The 22,681-nt window shown below is 53.0% G+C and overlaps 3 protein-coding genes across 13 annotated transcripts; 1 reads left to right on the top strand and 2 right to left on the bottom strand.

Annotated features, from left to right (window-relative positions):
• Positions 1-1,797: 1,797 nt before the first annotated feature.
• Positions 1,798-11,766, bottom strand: GUCD1 (guanylyl cyclase domain containing 1). Of its 11 annotated transcripts, none has more exons than XR_015796665.1 (9): positions 11,640-11,766; positions 11,394-11,505; positions 10,594-10,759; positions 10,124-10,215; positions 8,235-8,288; positions 7,046-7,167; positions 6,720-6,822; positions 6,442-6,527; positions 3,263-3,401 (listed from the first exon to the last, which is right to left on the bottom strand). XR_015796665.1 is itself a non-coding variant. In XM_088143743.1 (8 exons), exons 1-7 carry the CDS (start codon positions 11,662-11,664, stop codon positions 6,743-6,745), a joined length of 651 nt encoding a protein of 216 aa, XP_087999869.1. In that variant the 5' UTR covers positions 11,665-11,766; the 3' UTR covers positions 3,273-3,401; positions 6,720-6,742. The 11 variants fall into 11 exon arrangements, 6 of the variants coding, with proteins under 6 accessions (XP_087999867.1, XP_087999869.1, XP_087999871.1 ...); XR_015796667.1 differs by having other exon boundaries at positions 6,720-6,778; XR_015796664.1 differs by having other exon boundaries at positions 3,264-3,401; positions 6,424-6,527.
• A 20-nt stretch (positions 11,767-11,786) lies between these two features.
• On the top strand, positions 11,787-13,014 carry SNRPD3 (small nuclear ribonucleoprotein D3 polypeptide). Its single transcript, XM_088143748.1, has 3 exons — positions 11,787-11,921; positions 12,052-12,244; positions 12,867-13,014. The coding sequence occupies exons 1-3, from the start codon at positions 11,796-11,798 to the stop codon at positions 12,926-12,928; spliced, it is 381 nt and encodes a 126-aa protein (XP_087999874.1). The 5' UTR covers positions 11,787-11,795; the 3' UTR covers positions 12,929-13,014.
• Positions 13,015-13,351: 337 nt separating this feature from the next.
• Positions 13,352-22,370, bottom strand: LRRC75B (leucine rich repeat containing 75B). The gene is made up of 4 exons (XM_088143740.1): positions 21,882-22,370; positions 20,197-20,325; positions 17,615-17,727; positions 13,352-16,046 (listed from the first exon to the last, which is right to left on the bottom strand). Exons 1-4 carry the CDS (start codon positions 22,170-22,172, stop codon positions 15,476-15,478), a joined length of 1,104 nt encoding a protein of 367 aa, XP_087999866.1. The 5' UTR covers positions 22,173-22,370; the 3' UTR covers positions 13,352-15,475.
• Positions 22,371-22,681: the final 311 nt, after the last annotated feature.

The following is a 22,681-nucleotide window of genomic DNA, read 5'->3' as shown; positions in this document are numbered from 1 at the left end:
TAAAGGAATCAAATTTTAAATTGCATTATCATCGAAACATGGATTTTCCTTCCATCCTCTGGAGAGCATCCAATAGGTTGATAGAGTAGCATAAATATCTGACAAAATAGGTGAATGTTGTCTTATTTAGCCACCTCACTCCTGTTCCACCTAAAAAAAAAAACTAAACACATTCAACAAAGCAGGCTTTATTGAGTGACTTACAAATATACCTTTTGTGTATAAAATGTATTCTGTGGATTTGCTTCCCTTTTACTGTCATGTGTGTGACATTTCCATAAACATTTACCAGTTCAGAGCATCCTCGTGAGCAGAAAGGGAACCAGGGCCTTGTTTCAACTTCCCCAAAGCTCCTGCCCTGGGCAAGAAGAGGACCTCCTCCTGCTCCTTTCTGAGCGCCCAGCAGCTCAGCCACAAGGACCGTTGCCCTCTCGGTTGGAAGGGAGAACCTGGTGTCTGCTGCTTTCTTCTTGAAAGGTTCTGTACAACAACTGGGGAGCATCGCTCACTGACCTTTAAGAAGACTGGCAAGGTCAGGGTGCCAGGGGGGTGCCAGAAACAGACAGCCAACCTCAGCCTTGTTATTTCTTCCTGCGTCAAGATGGTGTCTTGTAACCAAGCAATCCTTCAAACGGGCAGGGATGCATCTTCACAACGGTTAATATGCGTCTGCTTATGAAAGCAAAGTGGCCACGCTTCAGCTGTTTTGTTCAGGGGGAGCATCTGGAAAAGCAGCACCCTTAATCTTGACCCTAGAAGATTAGGCAGCAGGGACGTGACCCTACTATTTACAGAACTAATACTACTAGCAGGCAAGATGGAAAGAGTGCTGAAGTCTCCACTCTACCATTGCAAAACTCTTTTGAAAGCTGGAATCCTTCTTGCACAAGAACTGCAGTCTGAAGTGAACCAAGCAGTCTGGATGTGGACAAAAAAGGCCACATTTGTTAAAATGTCCCACTTGTGCACTAGCAGATGACATCGGCTCCTCCCCTGACTCTCTTTCCTTGGGCTACAATTAGGAAGCAGCAGCTTCTCTCAGGTAATTTCAAAGACGCTCCCCAGAATTCTCTGCCATTAACGGGTACTTATAATATTTTAAATTGACCACAGAGTGGACATACAGCACGGAGAGTTATTTCAAGCCATCAGGGAACCCTCCCCCAGCTGAGAGCAGAGACAAAAGTGGCGCGATGAGGTAGAAACCCTGGCCTCCAAGAGGAGCAGGGTTCTTCTCCCCCCGTTCCAGGTGGGCAACACTGAGGGGCTGGGACCCCGCTGCTGATTTGCAGACCAAGGGAAGTTCCCTCCCTGACTGCAGGACGCTTCTGCCCTTTCTCCTGAACTCTTTCAGCCTACTCTCTCGGGATCAAAATGGACTGCGTTTGGACTTGCTGCGGCCACTTTAAAAATGGCAGAGCAAGCTTGAGGGCTCCAGAGGGGCGACCGATGGTCACTGGACAGCTAATATGAGGAAAGGGGTGGGAAACAGGGTCCACAGGTCCTCTTAGGTGGCAGAGGCTAAGGACTAGTAGAAGTGCGACTCCTTAAATTAAACATGCTCAGGTTGCAATCTCACCCTGGCTTAGCTAGGACGAAGCCCCTTCTGGATTTAGTGAAACTTACTTCTGGGCAAACACGAGCGTATTGTTGAGCTCACTCAGGAAAAGGCTGATGAACCAGCACCACTGAATTACCACCAGGATACAGCTGTTGTCTGTGAAATACTCATTTTTTAAGGAAGAAATTAAACACAATCAGGATTGGCAGCCTTTCACGAATAATCACAGAATGACATCAATTAAGTGAATGTTATTCAAAATGATAGACAAAGTGCCAACTCATACAATGTGAAGTCTGTAGTCACAGTGCAAGGATTTAAGTCAGTACCAGTCCTGTGAGGAAACATTTTCCAAACGCCCTCCCGGTCTTCTACCAGCATTGCAAAACTTCTGTCACACCTGAAGAGTTCCTGTCAATGGGAATGCTTTCAGAAGAAGCCATTTACTGTGAGGAAGGCGTTATTGGGTGGGTGCTTATGGGAATGGCCCCATTTGAACTCTGCTTTATAAAACACTGATTTCTTCTTTTCCTTTCTGCCTCTCCCCTTGATTACTTAATTTATTTGCTTGATTTTTATCAGAAGATTCAAAAACTTGATGAGCGATAAATTAGAAAAGAGGAATTGCTCTCACACCATTTTGTTTTGCAATTCATTTTCATGAAGCTGGATTGTCTTTGAGTTTTATTCCTTTTGCTTCTCAAAACTTTTCAAGTATGCAAAATGTAAAAATGCACGCATTAGCTTTTTCTGAGGGCAACAGCCTGGCTCTAAAGCAGGAAAAGAGCTTGCTGGAGCAGATAAAAAGAACCAAGTCGAGTCAAGAGGGAATCCCAAATAATGGCTTGGGTGGGAGGATGAATGCATGCTTAGAATTAAGCAACCAAACTGGATTTGGTCATAGCATCAGAACAGAGTTCAGTCTTTTTAATTTTGTTTCAGCTTCCATTCTTATTTAGGGAGCGGGGATAGGCAAGATTTTTATTTGGGGCCAGAGTCAGAACCCCTGGGCAAAATCACCTGGGGTCCATCGGCAGACCCCAACTGAAAAACGTGTTTCATTATTTGTTACTGTAATGGACATCCTGCTTCAGGAACACATAAAGTATGTTCTTCTGTCCCCTGGAGTCTAACGCATCCTTTGCTTGCAACCTGCTGCAGTCCGGGAGCGAATGTCTCTGAGTCCTGAGATGGCTGCCACGATGGCAGAGAACTGGCTGCCAGCGATGAACTGGGAGCACCGAGCCAGAGGGTCAGCTATTCTGGTAAACAAACAGGATGTCCTCATCTGTGCCGTAACTTGTCCTGGCTTCCTCAAAGTTATGGATGCTGGTGCTGCACGTTCCTGTGGAGCAGGACCAAAGTGATCTCCGTCAGAGACGGGCAGTGGAAAGGGACCTGGCAGCCCAGCCCCTCACACCATGAGCGAGCGAGTGGCAGTCAGGCCTACTATGCACAGCCCACCTGGCAGGAGGCCCACTTCATGTACCTGACTCGGCTGGCCCTACCAAATTGCCGGAGAAAAGAAGAGCCCCAAAGACCTACACTGCAGAGGGGGAGCTGGTGGCTGACTTCTAGGAAAGGGTGCAGTTACTCACGGTCCGCATAGGCAGGATTGTTGTAATAAATACAGCCCGAAGCTTTATTGTAGCCACACAAGACGATGAAGTGGCCCTGGTAGTCGGGACTTCTGCAGAAGCACTTCTGACCGATTGGGAGAAAGCAACAGTATTTCACAGGGCTGGAGCAAAGGTCGCACAGCAGCAAGACGGCATTCACCAGCACAATGGCAATGTGGCCCTGGGAGAGGTGCTCCTGGATGTCCTGGATGGTTACTGTGCTGCAGAAGAAGCGAAGAAGAAGCCAAGGGTACAAGGTGGTCTCCCATTCCAGGAGCCTTGAGGAACAGAAGAGCCTTTTTGGGTGAGTGGGACATGAGCTGAAGGACGGCCCCAGGGGCACACAGGCTACTTTGGACCGACAACATCTATTTCAGGGATATTATATGCCCCAATGTGTAAAACTGGCTCTTACATCAGAAGCACCTGTCAGTATAATCTTCCTGACCTAAAAGGGATGTTTCTGTTTTTTCTTAAAAAAGAAAAAGTAATACAACAATGAAAACACTGTTTGTTTATATATATAAACAAAAGCAAGGAAGCTTTTTTATATATATATATATATATATATATATATATATATATATATATATGCTTCCTTGCTTTTGTTTATATATATAAACAAACAAACAAACAAACTATATATGTTCTGTTTTTATATATATATATAAAAGCTTCCTTGCTTTTAACTTTCAGGAGAAAAAATTATTAGGCTTCTCATATCTACAGACATAACCTTTTCTACAACATTTTCTCCTGAAAGTTAAAAGCAAGGAAGGAGGAGCATTTCCTGACCCTCAAAATTATGGGCTCCTCCTCATGTATCTTTCATCATCATTTCTCACAGGGTTGGAGGGGCCTTTGGGGCTACCCACCGTCCCCGCTTCATGCTAAAGCATGCAGGGCAGATGGCTGCCCAGTGTTGGCTGGTGAAGATCCAGTAGAAGCGAACCCATCAGCATCTCCCCAACATTCAAGCCCATTCACATGCGCACACAGAGTATCCAGCAGGTATTGAACATTGATTGAGGAGTCCCCACACTCCTCCAGGGTGACTATTTCTGCACCCTCCCCATGGGACTATTTTGGGATGCCATTAGGGGAAACCTCACGGAAGCCAACCTGAACTTTCGGAGAAAAGGCAGGAGACAAGGGCAATCAATAGAACCAATTCTTAATCTCCTCTGCCTTCCACCTGACATCTTTGCAATCAAAGCAATTAGGTGCTTAGCAAGCAGCTCCTCTTATCTGCCTATATCTGTCACGCAGAAACAGGTTTACACAACTTTGCTGGATTCAACCTTTTTCATCAATCGTTTCTCGCTCTGATGTGCCTGTCAACTGAAAAAATAAAATGTACCTGGGAAGTGTCCTCTGAATTGGGTCCAGGGCATCAACAGAAATGCTCCTCAGCCATCTCACTCTTCCCACCTCCCATCCGCTTCTAAGCACCTCTTTCTCTCCCGAAACTCCCTGCTCGAGGCAGCCAGGCCTGGTCCTGGTCAGACCACCACTTGGTCAACTGCTACCCAGGGGCAGAGGCAGCTGCACCTACTCAGGAGTGAATCCCCCAAATCAGGGGAACTCCCCTCTTGCATAAGATTGCAGCTTTAGCATACTAACAGCTAGAAGTAATCTGTCCAGAACAGATTCTCTGCCTCAACTCATTTTCAAATAACTTGTTTTCCTGAAATCAAAAGATTTTGGTAGGGCTGACTCCAAAAAAGTAACTTTTTGTCTGCTTGACTGCTGAGACATGGATGCTGTGGCCATCCCACGGTGCTGAAAACATTTGCCTCTGCAGTCGTGGCTACCATGTTTCCTAATTTAAGCGGTGGCCCTTCAGTGCTAGTTTGGGCACCTTTGCTGACTGAACTCGGGAGGCTGGATCCAATATTCCACTCTTCCTGCAGGAGCTAAGAAGAGCTGGATCATTTCACCAGCCAATCAACAGGAGTTCCTATTGGCCCTCTCTGGCATGTTCAATCAATCAATCCTTTATTCAAAGAATAAAGACCAGCATAAAAACAAGTATAAAATAGAGCAAAACAGAAACAATCTAACAGCAGCACCATACAGAAAACACTGATTCTGATTTTTTACGTATGGATAGAGCAGACTATTGTTTATATTAAACTAAAAGGATCTAGAAACTGAGCTAAGAATAACCTAGAAACAGAGTAAAATCATGGCATTGTTTAAAACTAAGACTTTGTCCCTGTTCAAAGCTGGAGACTGAAAAACATACTTGGATGTCAGCGGCCACCGAATTTTGATGGCTGCATGGCAGAATTTAGCAATATCCAGTGTGGGATCAAAACGCAGGACACAAATGCAGAATAATCAAGGCTTCACTGCAGTGTTTATTGAGCAGTACGTACTGGAGGGGGACCCCACCAGAAGTTAGTGGGAGGCACTCCCCTGCAGGCAAAATGGATGCTCTGATATTTATTGTTGTTGTTGTTGTTTAGTCGTTAAGTCGTGTCCGACTCTTCAAGGGGAAGGGAAAAAGAACGTACACACATACATATTCATATGATGATGCAGGCATACTTAAATAGGCAATAGTTCTCAAGTTATTCTCTGCCCCTCTGTTATCTGCTAACTGCTAGTAAAACAATAGTGTCACAGAGAAGACGACACAAATTAGTTCAAGGTGCCAAATGCCAGGAAGAAGGCATCCTCCCTCAGGGCAGATGCCCAGGTTGCTATGGGAATGTTTGTGATAAGGAGTTTACAACTGGCCTGGTTCACATCAGCTTCAAGGATGCTTCCACATGCCTTTATGTTTCAATCTTATTAAGGCGATCCCATTCATCTGAGGCCTCTAAAAACTTGTCTTTTTCACCCAAAGATTCATTTTTCTCACACCAGGGAAGCGGGTCTGATGGGTCCAAGAGTATTCTGTGCCTGGGGTATTTGGCTATGGCCCACGATAAATTAGACGAGTCTAGAATCCCCACAGAATCTGCAGGATAATAAAACACGAGCAGCAGATTCTATAGCACCTCTGCCACAAGGACAAATCAGGGAGTATACTTTTTTATACCTGCCTTTGAGAACAGTGGATAGCAGAGCACTGAACCGAGCTAATGCTAAAGCTCTTCTCAGGCTGGAAACTGTGATAGTATTTAAATATCCCACCAGTCAGAGTGAGGAAGATCAGCTCCTTAAGAAGACGTCTTTGGGTAGCTGAGACTGATCTAATTTCCTTCCTGCACCCAGCACATGCTCTGTCGGTACCTTTTGGTCTGTTCGTACCCTGCCCCAGCAGCGCAGTTGCTCAACTAGGCATCTCCACCACCATCTAGCACTGAAATCATCTGCTAGTGTCAGAGGGGTCAAGCCTATGGGCAAAAATTTAGATAAAGAAAATGAGTGAAATCTTTGTTTTAACCTCTGGCATACTGTTTTCGTTCATGTGTTGTGATTCTATCCCACCTTTTAACCAAAGCTTGATATGGATCAGGTGCCACACACAGTGCTCCCCTCCCTTTAAAAACAACCAATTTATCCACATACTGTTAAAATAAAAGTACCTAATCTGCCTCCAACAGAGATGTTACGCAATATTCTTGCAAGGGCACTGCGACAATGGCTGAAAAACAAAGCCCCTTGTTGGATCCTGCCTTGACAGCCTTCCTGTAAGGAAGCAAGCAGGCAAGTGGCCCATCAAATTAAGTGGGACAAGTGCTTAACAACTTACTGCATCTGCCCAAGGAAAGGCTCCCCGTTTACCTCCATTCCTGTTTGTCCACTGTAGCGGCAGCATTAACAGGGACTTTCTCTTCATTTCCACTAAACCATGGGATTCCCCCCCCCCTTTTCATTTTGGCATTTTGCCTCAGAGCAAGTTCCACCTTACTCGAGAGAAGGGAGGCCCAAAGCAACTCTTCTGGCTGAGGACCACGCTGGGGTTTGACCAACATGTTGGTGGCTTCACTGTCAAAGGGTTGAGGCCGCATAAAAAGATGTAAAAGGGATGAACTAAAATGTAATAAAAATATTACGATTCATTAATGTACAGTAACAGATTTTCATACACACACACATGAACTTAAAACGAGTCCCTTTTCTTACAACTCATCACCCAAGTTTAGAATAAATGGAGCAAAACATAACCCAAGGAAACCAACCAATTCTCACCCACCAGCAGAGGCCTTGTTGCCAGTTGGCATCAGAAGGGGCTCATCCCAGACCTCCTGGCAGGCCGCACCCCACCAACTAAAGCTGTGCACCGGCTCTCTTGGGAAAGAGATGAAGTGGGTCCTACCCCTTCCCCTCAGAGGAACACTCGCTCCAGTCAGAGGGACAGAGAGCATGTTTTCCCCACCTTGCTAGACCTTCACTCCCTCTGCTTAAAGGCTCCCAACCCCAGATAGATCCTGCAGAGCAGGGCAAAGCCTCTCAGGACTCACCATCAAATAACCTCTTCTTAAACCACAACAGCCATCCTCTCAGCAGCTCCAGGATCTTCAGCTGGAAATGAATTTCCTTTTCTATAAATTTCTAGGGATTTGCCCCTGGACCTTTTTCTTCTCTTCATATTTTCCCTGGTTCTATGGCCCAAGATTTGCCTTGTCCTGGCTGTGGTTTTAGCATTCTCTTCCTCATTTTTTTTGCATCTCTTACCAAGCCTTTTCTGAAGAGTTTCAGAGATGCATATCCCCGCTGGCATATGCAGAAATCTATCGATACTACTTAGTAGATACCTGCAGTTTGAACGGCTCCTTACACACATTGCCTCTGAAGAAAGTTCTTCTGCTAGCAACTACTTACATTTTTTAAAAAGCAGGATATTAACTTAATAATTTAATTTAATTTAACTAGGTCCATCACAAGAGCCTGTGAATGTTACCCCAGAGCAGATACTCCATTCTATGTTCTGCTAAGGACAAGGCTGCTCTGATGACGGATCTTTCATTTTTACCAGAGGTAGCTTCTTGTCTTTATCTACATAGTTAGAAACCTGCCCACTTCCAGTGAGTATAGCTTGCTACTCTCCCCTCTGTGTGAGGCCCAGAGACCACAAAGCAGAAGAACAGGTTGCTTACCTGTAACTGTGGTTCTTTGAGTGGCCATCTGCCATCCCCTTGCCAAGAATATTTCTGTGAGTAAAAGACCACTGCATTAGTTCACAAGCCTGAGGAAAAGGGAGGGAACTTCCTTGGACATGCGCAGCTATACCGCAGCGGCTTCCTGCCCAAACACTTAGGCCCAGATTGAGCTTTCAAGTGACCCTTGCACAGGCCTGGAAGCCCCTCTAGGGGAATGCACAGATGACCGCTTAAAGAACCACCAGAGTCTTCACTAGATGAAACTTGTGCCCTTGAGATGTCTGCACCCCAGTCCTAGGCGTGCCACAACTGGCATCCTCAGAACAGAGAGACGGTCACCAAGGAAGCAACATAACCCACTCCCTTTCTAGGTTGCTCCTTGCTTATCTGATTTCAGTGGAGCTCATTCCCAGTTCCCATATTTCAGGTAAAACTCCAACAGCAATCCGGGATGATCCTGCCTCTCTCAGTACATCCCCTTGCAAAGGAAGCCAACCACAAGACTGCTTGATCAACAGAGAGTGACCCTTGGCTCCCTCCCTCTTCTAAACAGAAAAAATGGTCCTGCTACAATCATCAAAATAAGCCAATCCCCAAAACACCTGGCAGGCATCCACGGATGCACACAAGTTGTAAAGTTATGTTTTATTTCAAACCCTACCACACACCATGCTCCAGAAATGCCAAACTGTTATGGATTGGCTACAATTTAGAAAAGAACAAAACCTGGAATTTTTTGGTGATTCTGAGTTTAGGACAAAGCAAAAGCCAGAGGGATTTTATAGAAAAAGTAGAACTGGGTGGTGTGCTTTGCCCCCCCCCTTCCCTCAGTAGTTCCCAGGGTGGAGTATCCCACCTGCCTATCTGCCCCTCCGACCTTCCCGGCACCTTCCTCTCTCCCCTGAGCCACCACCAAGGCCCCAATGCCTCATCCTTGGCATGCACACACCCCAGATCCTTCCAACCCCTCCCCAAGTTGCTGCCACTCATAGCCTTGACTTCTTCCTGCTTTTACGCCTCTCATCTGCTGCCCAGAACCACCACCTTTCAGTCCCTACAGAACCAAAGAGCCCAATTTCATTCTGGGCATGGACCAAAACATCCAAAATACACATGTCTCTATTTGAGCTCAAGTTACTTGAAACCAGCCGTTCTGTCCATGAACGGGTTTGTACACGGAACCTTTTGCATTTCCCTACAAGCATCCAGTGGACTCTCCATGCTTCCCTCCCTGCCCTCAGGAGAGGGAATGGTGAACAAATGGTCCACAAAAGTCACTCTTTCTCCAACTCTTCCCTTCAAACTAATAGTCACACCATGCCTTGCGATGCTCCTTAGCAACTTCCATGGAAATTCCTACCCAGTGCAGGAGAAAGCCACTGAAAGGCAAAAAGAGAACCACGACCTGTGAGAAATGAGGATGCTGGAAAACGAGCAAGCAGTAGGAAGAGCAGTCCAGCTGACGCTGATCATCTTTCTCTAACTGGCACATGCACACCCACTCTCACCGTCCGCCTGTTACACCCACAAGCAGATTCTTCAGCCCTCTGGGCCATATCTGAGCATTTTGGGACTCCATCCTTTATTATTTCCAGTGCTTTTGATGGGAGAAAAAAAGCTAAAAAAATGTGGCCTCAGTCACGCTGCACCCCTTTGCTCAGTGTATCTCATTCATCTCAGGGGCTTATTTCCAAGCATAAGATTTCAAATCCTTGTATCCAAAAGACAATCAGCTCTCATTGCTACACCCTCTCTAAAAGACATAGGAAAGCGATACGGGTTTGCTTAGGCCCTTTGGATACAACAGACCCTGCGTACCTGGATTAACAGTTGGACCACCTGCTAGAACTAGAGGAAGAAAGGAAAAGCACTGGCTGAGAGCTCACCGTTTTTCCACCAGCACCTTGCAGGCTTTCGCTTGGGCAAACAGCTGGTTTACTCGGTTTTCCTCTGTGTCAAAGTGTTTTCTATAGAAAGACTAAAGAAAATGGACAAGGCGCCCTGTCAGATCACAAGCCACTTTCCAGGTGAAAAGCCTGGGAAGGGGCTGCTAGGCTCTGTAGGGGGAGCCCCCCTCCTCCCCCAAGAGAACACTTGTGGGGCAGCCCTCCTGAGCCAAGCCAGCCAATCAAGGATCATCTTGGAAGGCTTAAAAAGAAAGGCTCTGAGGCATCCTGTGGGCAGAAGGCAACCTCTCCCTGAGGTGATCTAGAGAATTCCAGTGGATTGGCTCCAAAGGTTGATTGTGCAGCGAATGGCCATGCATGCTCTGACGCTGTCACGCTTCTTAGAGAAGCGAAGCATTCTTTCTAAAGCTTCCCTCGTGCCTGAAGCACCAGCATTCAGACAAGCTGACCTGGTTTTTGTAGCCCTTGTCCACGCCCAGCGTCTGGGTACAGAAACGGTGCTTCACCCCAAAGTGACGCATCAGGTAGGCCAAGTCAATGGTCCAGATGCTTTTGGTCAACTGGAGGTCCCGGACGGCTTTCTGGAAGTCATCGTCGTTCAGCACGTTCAGGTACCTGAGATCAGATCAAACGGGGGGGGGGAAGGGGGGGAAGAACAGGGTGGGCATTAATGTTAAGGCAAAGGGAGGGACAGAAAAGGCTGCATTTGTAGAGTAATTTACAGATAAAACGGCCGCTTCTGTCTGGAAACCATGCAGGTAGAAGCGATTCTGTCTGCGGGCAGGCAAGGAGCGCAGGAAGCGGAGGGTCCCTGTCTCTGCTCGGGCAAAGGAGAGACGACGCGCACGGGGAGGCTCCTTGGCCCTGGGCGCAGCCGGGTCCGCGCCGCCCGAAGCCCCTGGCCCGAAATACCGCCCCCCCGCCGCCCGCCTCGGACACGGGGAGGCTACACGCTTTGCTGGGGCTGCGTCAGGATGCGCGCTCGGGGACCGCCGGGGCCGCCCCCTCGACCTCGGCCCACGCCGGGGGGCTCCACCGCCAGAGCGTCCCAGCGCACGACCCGCAGCTCGGCCGAGCGCAGAGAGCGGCCGTCCCTCTCCGCCTGGGCCCTGCAGGGGGGCGGACGGCGGCCCGGGACGCCCCGCCGGCGGGATGGGACTGAGGGCTGGCGGGGGTTTCTGGGGGCCGCAGGCGAGAGGAAGCGCGGGTGGCGGGAGGGAAGGAGGCCGCCACGGGGGGCCCGACTCACCGCAGCGCCATCCTGGAGCAGGCCAGCCCGCAGTCCCAGTGGTAGAGCTGCTGCAGCACCGGCACCTTCAGCTGGACCGCGTCGTCGCCGCCGCCGCCCTTCGGGGCCGCGTCTGCAAGGGAAGGGAACGGAAGGGAAGGGAAGGGAACGGAAGGGGCCCGTCGCTCCGCCGCCGCGGCGGAGCCCCCACTACCCCGCCGCCCGCTCCCCGGCCCGGCCCGGCCCGGCCCGGCCCGCGCCACCCACCTGCGTCCTCGCCCGGGCTCTTCATGGCGCTGGCGGGGCCGGGCCCGGGCGGGGCGCCGCGCGGGGCACGCCGGGAGCGCCATAGAGGCGGGGGCAGAGCGCCGCGCGCGGGGCACGCCGGGACGCCCGCTGCTCCCGCTCCTGGCCGCGGCGACCATGTCCATCGGGGTGCCGATCAAGGTGCTGCACGAGGCCGAGGGGCACATCGTCACCTGCGAGACCAACACGGGCGAGGTCTACCGCGGGAAGCTCATCGAGGCCGAGGACAACATGAACTGCCAGGCACGAGCGCGCGGCGGGGCGGGCGCGGGGCGGGCGGGGGCGCGCGGGGGCACGGGGGGCGGCCGGGCCGGGCCGGGGCTCCGCCGGCCGGCCGGCCGGACTGACTGACTGACGCGGCCGTCCCCCGCAGATGTCCAACATCACGGTGACGTACCGCGACGGGCGCGTGGCGCAGCTGGAGCAGGTCTACATCCGCGGCAGCAAGATCCGCTTCCTGATCCTGCCCGACATGCTGAAGAACGCGCCGATGCTCAAGAGCATGAAGAACAAGAACCAGGGCTCCGGCGCCGGGCGCGGCAAGGCCGCCATCCTCAAGGCGCAGGGTGAGCCGGCCGGCCGGCCTCGGCGCGCGCCCGGGGTCCCCGCGCGGGAGCCCGGCGGGGGCGCGCGGGAGGGGGCGCGCGTGGCCGAGGCGCCGCCGCCGCCGCCTCAGCCGCGGCCTGTTTCTAACTGCGCCGCGTCGCCCTTCGCCTGTCTGCTGTTCCGGGGGAGCGGGGCTGGGACCCGGGCTTCGAGGGGTGCCCCGCCGAGAGGCACGAGCGGAAGGGGATCGGTGGGTTCGCCCCTCCTGCTCCTGCTGCTCCGCCGCTTCAGGGCCGGCTCCTGCGCCCTCCGCCCACTCTCCTCTCCCCGATCCTGCCCCAGTCGAAGGCCGCACGTAGGGCTCCAGAGCCGGAGAGTTTCAGCAAAATCCCCGCGGACCGAAGGGGGGATCCCCGCTGCCTACCGCGGAACTCACAACTGGAGGGTGGCTCTTCGCTTGGCGGCTTTCAAACGTCCCCAGCAGCTAGCTAAACTCCAGGCTGGAGTTTTCTCACCCCTTTCTGGTCTTCTCAGAAACGTTTGTGGACTCAGATGGGCTCCTTCCCAAATCCAGCGGGCCCGAGTTACGTCTTCGTGTTTGTCCTCCGCTGCTGACTTTTGTCTTCTGCTTGTTTTCTTCAGTGGCTGCAAGAGGAAGGGGACGTGGAATGGGGCGCGGCAACATTTTCCAGAAGCGGCGATAACTTCCGATCAAACTGTGCTTTGGTGAACAGAAAACTGCTAAACTGTAACTTGTGTATGCTTTAATAAACATGTTTCTTACAAAATAGGGAGAAAGCATCTGTCGTGTGACATTGACTTAGCTGGTGGTATTCAGATTGCCTGCTGTATATACCTAGTTGTAATAGGCCTCAGTGGTTCCCTTAAATGCCAGTCCCCAGATTGCTTGTAATAGCCATGATACATGAGCCAGGAGCCTTTTTTTTCCTATGAAAACTGAAATTAATTAAGCTAAAAATAAATCATCTGCCTTTTAGGTGATATTAATGGACAAATTTTGGCAATATCTTTCCTTTGTGGGATTCAATAAACAAGTTGTTACTAATATTAAAAGAATGGTCACAAGCTTAAAAAATGTCCTGTTTGGATTTCAAAATAATTTATTGTACTTTTGATCAATCAGTAAACACAGGGTAATGCATAAAATAAAAACACAAGTCCATAAAATCTAAATCATGGTAAGGTGCAAGACCTCTCATTAGTTTCTAGTTAAACGTTTAATTTTTTTTCTGCCAATTTTGCAAAATGTAGAATAAACCTTTAAAATGTTTATCTAACAAGTATCCTTTATACCTGTTTTCACTTTTATGCTTCTAATATTTAACTATATTGGAGCATGCAGAAGTGGGTTTGGAGAATTAAGTAGAGGATAAGGGCTTTGCTTGGTCTGAGAGATTATAAAAACCTTGTGGACAGGAATTAGGAGTTTTATTTTAAGGGAAAGGAGAATATCGTATATTTAGAATTGAAGGTTTGACTCCCCCAGGCTGAAGGCAACCGGTGATCCAATCAATCCACTCAATCCATTCTGACAATTACTCCTCTGCTGGCTGCGGGTCTCTCAATTTTCTAATTGGAAAGCCTACAGGTCTTACAAGGCAGAACTCAATCTTTGGTACATATCAGAGACTTCTGAAGTGGGCAGCCTTTCAGATGTTCAAGAATGGCTGCCCAAGGTTTAGAGGACTGAACTTTCATGGGGAAAATTTGCAACCTGTAGAGGAACTGGGTTCTAAAAAAGGGGCATGTCTCTGTAGAAAGAAATCCGAGGAAGCATATACATTGCTATGGTTTGAAACTAAACTAGAAACCCTGCAACTCAGGAGCAAGGTGGATGCTTCAAATCATCACTTGGCTCAAGTTATCAGGGAGGGTTCTTGTAGTGTCTTAAAAGGTTTTTTGAGGTGTCCTGTTTTCTCTTGTGGTCTGACTCACACACAGCATAATAGAGTGAGTTTGTTCTTGGTTGAACGTATTCTGCAAACCCGCTCATTAATGGCTTAGTAGCATTGTGTAAAACTCTGGCCTTTTAGCCATGGTTTAAATGTCATCAGTGTATTTGTATGCTCCTAATAGATGGGGGAGGCATTATCTATTATTAAACGGGGGAGAGCCATATTCTTCCTTTGCGCTGAGGAGGAACGCCACTGGTCTTTCTTGCAAGGGACTTTAAACACAAGCATCTTTGTACTGGATGGATGAGCAAAATGGTTCAGCTCCCATAGCAGCAAAGCACAATTAAAAATATATGCATCCTTCCTTTTTAGGAAAATGCCAAGTGGTGGCAAAACAAGAGTAACCTCATTATAACCTAGAGGAGGTGTTTCTAGAGAGCACAGGTTATATTGTTATGATGCTTCCGCAACCCCCAAAACTCTGCCAAGCAACTGCCTGGTGAGGTGCTGGCCCAAAGTTTTAATCCTCTCTCCAGGAAAGTCATTTATCATCGCAGATCACACACAGCCATCTTTTTCTGCCGAACAGGGCCTGCCCCAGTTATGGTTTCCTCCTGGGCATAAGGCAGGGCTGCCACTACTCCAGACTGACAGCAGACAGCCCCGAGGCGTTGGGATACAGGCATCCTTGTGTCTCTGTGAAGAGCTCAAACAGGACAGACTTCTAGAGAAAAAATGGCAGTTCTAAACAAGCCTCCCCAGTCCAATGCAGAGACAAATACCTGCGCAACCCGGTTCCAGCTCCCCTTAAATTCCCTGACAATGGCATCGAGTCACATGTTTTGGCTGCAGGCGCTGGCCGGCCTCGCGCTCCATCCCCCTTTGTTCAGAGAGGAAGAGGGGGAGGAGGAGGGGGCAGGCGCTGTCCATCCAGGCCCCCAGGCAGCAGCCATTCAGTCCTTCCACCCCGCTCTCGCGCGGCTCCTCGGACCTGCGGACCCAGCGCAGCTGGGACGGGAAAGACCCGGGGCTGGCTCCGTATGCCTTCCCGCAACAGCTGCAGCAAGTAGCCTCGTTCTGCATCTCCGAAGGGGCTCCTTTTCCTTATGCCCACCAGGTTTACGGCATCATGGTAAGTGACTAGGCTGATTTGGCACCTGTGAGAAAAGCCCAGCTGGGAGGAAGGAGGATGGTGTGAGGAGAGCAAGTCAGAAAGATCAGGAGGGATATCAAGTGGCTCCAGGAGGTGGGGAGGCAACGGCTCGTGCGGCATCTCTTCCAACAGAACTTCCACAGCGGTGGCTTCGGTCTTCCAGAGGACGCCTCCATGTCCAGTCACCTTTCACACGACTGCTGGAGGAAGCTATGCTTGGCCACCGGATGAATACCTTCCCCTCGCAGCAGCAGCAGCTGCTCCTCCTCCTCCTCCTCCTCCTCCTCCTCCTCCAGCAGGCTGGTCTCAGGCCCACTGGATGCCTGAGAGTCACAGTCCAGGGACTCGTAAATGGTGGGCAGTGTGGTCTGCTGGCTGAGGCGCTTCCGTAAGCCAACAAGCAGAGGCTGTGGCATGGAGGAGACGTCCACATTGTTGCCAAGATCAACCCAGGCTAAGGAGGGGAACTTGGCTGTGTCCTTCATGGTGTCTGTGAGCTCTTTCACAGTGGCTCGGGTCAAGTGGTTCCCGTTGAGGGAGAGGTGGGTGAGGCTGGGCAGCGACCACAGAAAAGGCACCAGAAAGCGCATCTTATCATCATTCAGGTCAGTGAAACTCAAGTCTATGGTGAGAAGGTGGTCACCACTGTTCTGCAGGTAACAGGCCAGATGCTGGATGTCGCGCGTGGAGAGAGCGATGCCAGAGAGATTGATGGCATCTTGGCTAAGCTGCTTCTGCAGGTTACTCTTCAGGCTAAAGAAGAAGCAAAACAGGAGCAGGTGGCTTTAGGAATAAGGGCTACCACCTTCAGAAACCTGGCATCAGCAGAGGGGGGCAATGACAAAATGTGTGACATCACCCAAATGCTGCAACTTGCCTACTTGGGTTGGATTTGGGGTGCAAGTCCACAGAGGCAGCATTTGCAGGATGGCATCACCGTTAGCCGGTCTAGTCTGGCGTCACTGTGGTTTGTGGCAGGGGTCGCTGGCTTGAGCCAGCTGTTTTGACCAAACCATTCCCTTCCATCTGCAGATACTCATCAGTCAATGTCAGGATTAGCCCAGGGAACTCCAGGAGACCATGCAGATTCAATCCAGCAAGGTTTATTAGCTACAACCTCTATCAAGAATCTTCCCAGACTGGAACTAGTTCCCAGGGTCAGTCAGTAAACACAGCCTGCATTCCTCATTCAGGGAGGTGCCAGCCTCATCCTCTTATCTCTTCCCCACGCTTCGGGAGACGAAAGAGGATTCTTCACTCCCCGACTCTGACCTCCATAATTCCATTCCATCACAGTCAAGGAGGGCTGCATTTGAGCCTCTCTTGTGTGGAGGTCTTCCAGCCCAATATCAGGGGACGAGGGATTACCATGCTAGACCCCTAATAAGTGCTTGCAAACCGTTCCACCCCACTGACATCTAGTTCCACATCCTCCGGCCAGTGATGGAAGAGCACCGCATGCCGAGGCTGCTCTGCATTCATGGCTGCCTATGAATGGCAGCATCAGCATGCTGTGGGAGCCCTCCCTGGGAACCAAAATGGGTTCATTTGCTGAAAGAGGGGGCAGAATTAAAAGAGGTGGCTTTGGCTGAGCTGTTGTCTTTGTAAACAATGATTTATGGATTTAATGCAATTCTGGCTTTTCAGTAACCATGGCTATAGAAGTGGGGAAATGTGGTGTACAAACCCAGCGTATGTGTGAACGCTTGTGGGATGGGTTGATTAAGGAGCAAGAATTGTAGAGAAGTTGGCTTCACACAACGCGCACTAAACAGAACTAGGAAGTTTGTGGTTTAGTGTGTTGTGGGTGTGTCTCTTTGGTGAATCAGCAACAAACGTGCCTCCGGCTCTTCACTGCCTGCCCTGGCTTTGTGGCAGATGCAGCCCCCGGGGGAAAATGGAAATCTCACTACCATGGAGGAAGGACTGCCAAGGATCCAGCGGCTGCAAACTTTTTTGCCTGCCACAAATCGTGGCTCTTCCAATCCCCAAGACTTGGAGGAACGGAGGACAGGTGGCCCCATTTCAATCTCTGCAGAACTGCAGATAGTGGAAACCCAGGGAAGTGCGGGGACTCTTCGGGGAACATTGCTCAGGAAATGAAATGGGGTTTGCTTGACTGGATGGGTTGGGGGGCTGCACCCCCTTTAACCAGCTGTGGCTAGAAATGGCCAGGCGGTCCCAGTTCAAGCCTAAGTTCCTTCCTGGCCTCCGGACAGAGAGGGCTGGGCTGGCTGCGCAGAGGGCACCTCCTCCCTGCTGTGGTCTTCCCTCCCCCCAGATGCATCCCCTCACCAGGTGGATCCAGATATGCTGCTCACCTCCTGCGGGACTTGCAACGGGGCAGCCCAGACCGATGCCATTTGGAATGCGGAGTCAAGTGGTAGATCAGCTGCCGGCAGATCCGGTCAGAGGACTTCCACGGGTCGTATTCCTGAAAGCAGGGAAGTGGCAAACGTCGCGGCCCTTTTCAATCCACAGAGCTGCCAGCACAACAGCTGCTGGTCCTCTCTAGACGCCAGCTGGCTCTCCAGACACTGGACACTTCCCTGCCAGGAAGGTCAACCCCCCGACCAGCTGCTCTGCCCTTCAAAAGGCTCACGTGGAAGAGAAGAAATCGGAAGACCACCATACAGCAATCAGGGTGCCCTACCGGCCACCTCTTGCTGGTGACCCTGGGAGAAGGCAGGCCCTTCGCCGGGAAGAGAACCAAACCCAGGACGCCCGTGGCTGCCTCCTCGCTTCCTCTGCTGCAGTTGGCAGCCAGGTCCCCCGGGCAGCAGCAGGAGAGGGTCCCCACCCCGCTGGCTGGAGGGCCTGCGTCTCCCTTGGCCCTTCTGCACAGGAAGGAGGGAAGCTGGCAGGACGGTCCGTTCCTGGCTCACCCTGCTCTCCAGCAGAGAAGGGAAGCACGAGGGCCAGAGAGCAACTGGCCGCCTGCCCCGCTCAGCCCCTGGCCGGAGCAGAAAGCGCAGCTGGCAGAAGCAGGTCCTGTCAGACAAACTGGCTCAGGAGCGGCTGCGAGCAAAGGTGGGCGACCCGCTGACGGCCCTTCTCCAGAGGTCTCAGAAGGCAGCTTAGTGCTGAAGCCCTCCTGGAAGGATGAGCCCCACACCCTACAACCCAAAGCCGTGGTCATCACCAGCAGAAACATGCGACCACCAAATGGAGCCTCCCCCTTCTATTCCTAAGAATCAGCTGTGAAGGACAAAGCAGACTGGCGGAGTTCCCAAAGGCTTTCCACTGGCTTCTCCCCCCAGTGCAGTGTGGGGCAATTCCATATCCCCCCAATGTTTTGGAGTGCCGCCCCCAAAAGCACACCCTCCAGGAGGGAGGAAAACAATGGCTGCAGTATCTGGAGGGCCTCTGGGCTGCCTCCCTCACCATTCCCCAGAGCTAAGCCAAAAGTGGAGCTGTTTTCTCTGCATGCCCGGGGGGGGGGGGGGCAAAATGAGGGTCTTTGCTGAAAAGCAACAAGATGGTGTGGCTGAAAATACAGGCCTAAGAGCCCCATCAGCTCTGCTCCCATTCAACAACGCCTCCAGCAATGGAGCATTCATCCCGGCCCTAGACTTCTTCAACAACATGTTGTGTAAGAAGTAAACGCTTGTGGAAGACGCCAACAGCACATATTCTCCCGTGCAGGATCTCCCTAGCTATCCAGGAATGCCAGCTTTTGGGAGGAGCTTGATTCCGGGGGTACTTTCTGTTCTTCCACCCAGGCCCTCCTCAGAGATCCAGAGACCTCGGGCCATTTCCAACTTTAGAGGTCCCTAACCACAATAAAAATGTTAAAAATGACACATAGAAACAAAATATACTTTTGTACCCCTCAAAAGAAGAGCAGGATAATCTGAATATTTTTAAACATAAAGAAATAGCGAGTGTCTAAACTGGAGACCAGCCCCAAAGTCCCCCCTTTTCATCCCCCAGCCAGCCCCACTTCTACCACTGTTTCCTCCAGTGGAAGGACACGGAGCAGGGATAGGAAAGTGACAGCCCAGATGACCCAGGGGTTCCCTCACATTTGCAAAGCAGGAGTCCCGGCTGGGCATCCTGCTGGCACCTCCTGGTTGAGATGACTTACTCACTGCATACGACCATCCTCATTTGGAGACTGTGTGAGTTCTCTGCAGAGGACGACTTGGGGAGACGTGGGTAGCCTGGGGGGGGCAGCTGACAGGACAGTGTGAAGGCATTAATCCCCACCCCTCGATGTCATCCAACCCATTGGCTCAGGGCATAGGCAGGATGAGGGCAAGAGTGAGCAAGTGCCTTGGTTGCTCCTGCTGCTGGAAAGCTCCTCCCGATGTTTCCTAGCTGAAATCTACGCCCCCCCCAACTTAGGCCACGTGCTTGAGCGCTGCTCTCCAGAGCCGGGGAGAGAAAGATGAGCCCCCAGGAAGTAGCATCTGTGGGGTCCCAGCAAGGAGTGTCACAACACAAAACCTGCCCCTTTTCTACATGTGCTGCGACATCACGTGCACGCCCAGATGGGGTGACTCATGACCTGATGCTGCAGCCCTGCTTCTGTCCTTCTTCCTAGGGCAACGAGAGCCCAGGTGCCACTGTCTGAGGCCAGACCAGAGGGGGCAGGCCCCAGTGCCCGTTGCTCTGGTGAGGGAGACAAGGCCTCTTCTGTGGCTGGACAGGCACTGGGCCATTTGTGGTCGGCCATCAGTGCCTCGTGACCACCTGGCCCTGCTCTTTCAGGAGAGGCGCCCTCCAGGCCGTTCCAAAGCAGCAAAGCTTTGCTGGAGGAGGTGCCTACGCAGGATTGCCTGAAGTGGGGATCCGTTTCCCTACCCAGAGACCTCCAGCGGCCCAAGTGCTGAAGGCGCCTTTAGCAGCCGGGCAGCCTTAGGGCATGTGCTACCTCCAAAGCGGTGTTAGTGGCCCTCACCTTTTTGGGGCATTGCAGGTCTCTGGCCAGGCTCATCAGGAGGTCGTGGGAGATGGGATCCACGAGGTTGAGGAAGGTGGCCTTCTTGTAGAGCACCTCATTGAGAAACGTTCCCTCCAGGCCAAGGTCCTACAAGAAAAGAGCAGAAGGGGCTAAGAACTGGGGGACCCTGGAGAGGGAGCCACCCAGCCGCACCACTGGCCAGCAAGCAAGGCAGGCCTTCAGAGAGTGAGGGTGCAGATCTCTTCGCCCAGGAGATGTGGGGCAGCCCCGGGGCTGAAAGGGCACCACAGACTGCGTCCTTGTGGCTGAAGTCCCCTGAAACTCTCTTTCAGTGTGACCTACACCTATCAGATTCTCCATCAGATCTTCAGTTCTTGGGGCACCTGCACCAACTGAACTTTATGATGGAAAAAAGCATCTGAAACCGCCAAGGTTGGAGGGCAACTGCCTGCACCACCATGAATCAGAGCCTGGCAAAGCTGCTCCATCCAGCATTTCTTCAAATCCAGCATTGGGAGGGGTGACTCAGTGTGCCCTCGCCCAGCTGCACTGCCCATACCTCTTCTTGATAGCTGGATCACCACAGCTCGTGCTCTCCAGCAAGGGTGCACAGCTCTCTCTGGATCAAGGGCGACGCCATTCTACTAAGGAGTAGAAAGGCCAGAGCAAATCCATTGGGGTGAACAACTGACTCTGGAAAATGCAACTACTCTCTAGCAGGGATTTTCACATTTTCACGTGTGACGTGAAGGCTGGGCCTGCCCCACAGACAAGACCAGGAAAATCCGGGCCTGGAAAAACTGGGAGAATCAGCATGGGGGCGGGGGGTTCAGCCATCACGTCAGGGCTGCAAGGGGTCCCTTTTGCTCGGGCACAGCCTGTGACATCTCTGATGCCCACTTGGGTGATCTCTGGGAGATCCTCATGCAGCCAGGCCCACAACCGGTGCCCCTCTGTCTCCAGGATAGACTACCGTTTTCTGTATTGGGGACATCCTGAAATGTCAGCGAATACAAAATCCCGCGAGGGGCTGATCGTTTCCCCCCATCTTTGCCGCGGCTTGCCTTCTGGAGGCTCCCCGGCCCGACAGAGCTGGAGATGCTTCGGACGGCCATGCCCGACGGAGCCCCGGCGCACCGAAGCCAAAGCGGGCCCAGCGCCCACGCGAAGAAGCTTCGCGCCGGCCGCAGCATCCCCGTCGCCGGCCCCGTGGCTTTGGCCTTGCGCGGCGCCGCCTTCCACCCCACCGGCCCGGCCGATAACCCTGCTCCGACCTGCAGCCCCCCGCCGGGCTGGGCGCTCAGCCGCAGCGCCCCGCTCCGCCGGGCAAGCGCCCGCCCCGCCCGCCTCTGCCGCGCCGCGAGTCAGCCGCCGCCCCAGCTCGGCCTCCCGGAGAGGCGGAGGCTCCGCGCGCCCGGGACGCGGCGCCTCCCGGGTGCTCGGCCTTGCAGCTCCCTCGGGCGAGCAGGAGGGAACAAAAGGCGCGGGCAGGCCGGCAGGTACCGCGCGGCGGCGGCGGCGGCGGCGGCAGCGGTCCCCGGCGCCGCCGCCCTGCTCCGGCCCCCGCTCCCGCCGGGCAGCCCGCCCGCCGCCCGGTCTCCCCCTCCCGCGCCGCCTGGAATGAGGCCGGACAGGCGAGCGGCGGGGGGCTCCGGGGCTGCGGCGCCCGCCGGCCCAGTTACCTTTCGGAGCAGCCGGAGGAGCTGCATCGCCTGCTCGCGCTTGTGCTCGCGGAGGGTGGCCTGGATCTCGCGGATCCATCCCACCCGCCTCAGGTAGGGCGCCGCCGGGCCGTTCTTACGCAGACCCCCGGGCGGCTTCTCGGAGCCGAGCAGCAGCGAAGCGAGCCGGCAGTCCGGGCTCCGGTGCCGGGGCGGCTCCTCCGGGCGGCTCCAGCCGCGGAAGGACCTCTTGGAGCAGGCGGGGACGCCCGTCGCCTCCGCGCCGCTCTGCCGGCTCAGCCGGGAGCCCATCGCTGGCCCGCCCGCCGAGGCCAACTCCGCCGGCCGGGCGCTGACGGCCCCGGCCCGGGGAACAGCTTCGCGCACCGCGCCGCGGGCGCCCAGGCGGCCGGCCAGGCTCACGGGCAGCGCAGTGCAGCGACCGGGCGCCCCTCCTGCCCGGCTGGCGCCTTCCCGCGCGGTCCGTCGGCGGCCGCCCCTGCCTGCCTGCGTCCGCTCGCGGGACGCGGCTCCGTTTCGCCGGGCACGTGCGCGCGGCGCGCCGCCGGGAAGGAGCCGATCCTCGGCGGCGCCTCTTGTCCCTGGGGACTCGGCCCCGCTTCTCTGCTGAAGGTGGCTTAGCGCTGGGAGGAAGGGGCGCCGGCGAGAGCAGGGATCGCGAAACTCCGCGCGGGCCCCTCCGCGGCAGTGCAGACCGTCCCCTTCGGTCCTTCTGGGGGTCCCTCAGAGGCCAACAAGGCGGCCCTGAGTCGGGCGCTCTGCCTGCTCCGCTCCCCAGCAACATGGGGAGTCATTCTGGG

The sequence above is a fragment of the Python bivittatus genome, unplaced genomic scaffold (genome assembly GCF_059951505.1).
Source record: "Python bivittatus isolate LINGU-HERP-01145 unplaced genomic scaffold, Pbiv_v1 ctg000390_np1212, whole genome shotgun sequence".
Classification (NCBI taxonomy): Eukaryota; Metazoa; Chordata; class Lepidosauria; order Squamata; family Pythonidae; genus Python; species Python bivittatus.
This window is presented reverse-complemented; position numbering and strand designations above follow the sequence as displayed.

Excerpts from the sequence above, each read along its gene's own strand:
- GUCD1 (XM_088143741.1), bottom strand. The coding sequence starts at position 11,664 with ATGAAGAGCCCGGGCGAGGACGCAG. Across the intron at positions 3,402-10,123 it reads AAGGTGCTGGTGGAAAAACG|CACAGTAACCATCCAGGACA; the intron begins GTGAGCTCTCAG and ends CTTCTTCTGCAG. Across the intron at positions 2,907-3,159 it reads CAATCCTGCCTATGCGGACC|GAACGTGCAGCACCAGCATC; the intron begins GTGAGTAACTGC and ends CCTGCTCCACAG.
- SNRPD3 (XM_088143748.1), top strand. The coding sequence starts at position 11,796 with ATGTCCATCGGGGTGCCGATCAAGGTGCTGCACGAGGCCGAGGGGCAC. Across the intron at positions 11,922-12,051 it reads AGGACAACATGAACTGCCAG|ATGTCCAACATCACGGTGAC; the intron begins GCACGAGCGCGC and ends CGTCCCCCGCAG. Across the intron at positions 12,245-12,866 it reads CGCCATCCTCAAGGCGCAGG|TGGCTGCAAGAGGAAGGGGA; the intron begins GTGAGCCGGCCG and ends TGTTTTCTTCAG.
- LRRC75B (XM_088143740.1), bottom strand. The coding sequence starts at position 22,172 with ATGGGCTCCCGGCTGAGCCGGCAGAGCGGCGCGGAGGCGACGGGCGTC. Across the intron at positions 17,728-20,196 it reads ACCTGCAATGCCCCAAAAAG|GAATACGACCCGTGGAAGTC; the intron begins GTGAGGGCCACT and ends CCCTGCTTTCAG. Across the intron at positions 16,047-17,614 it reads CGTTGCAAGTCCCGCAGGAG|CCTGAAGAGTAACCTGCAGA; the intron begins GTGAGCAGCATA and ends CTTCTTCTTTAG.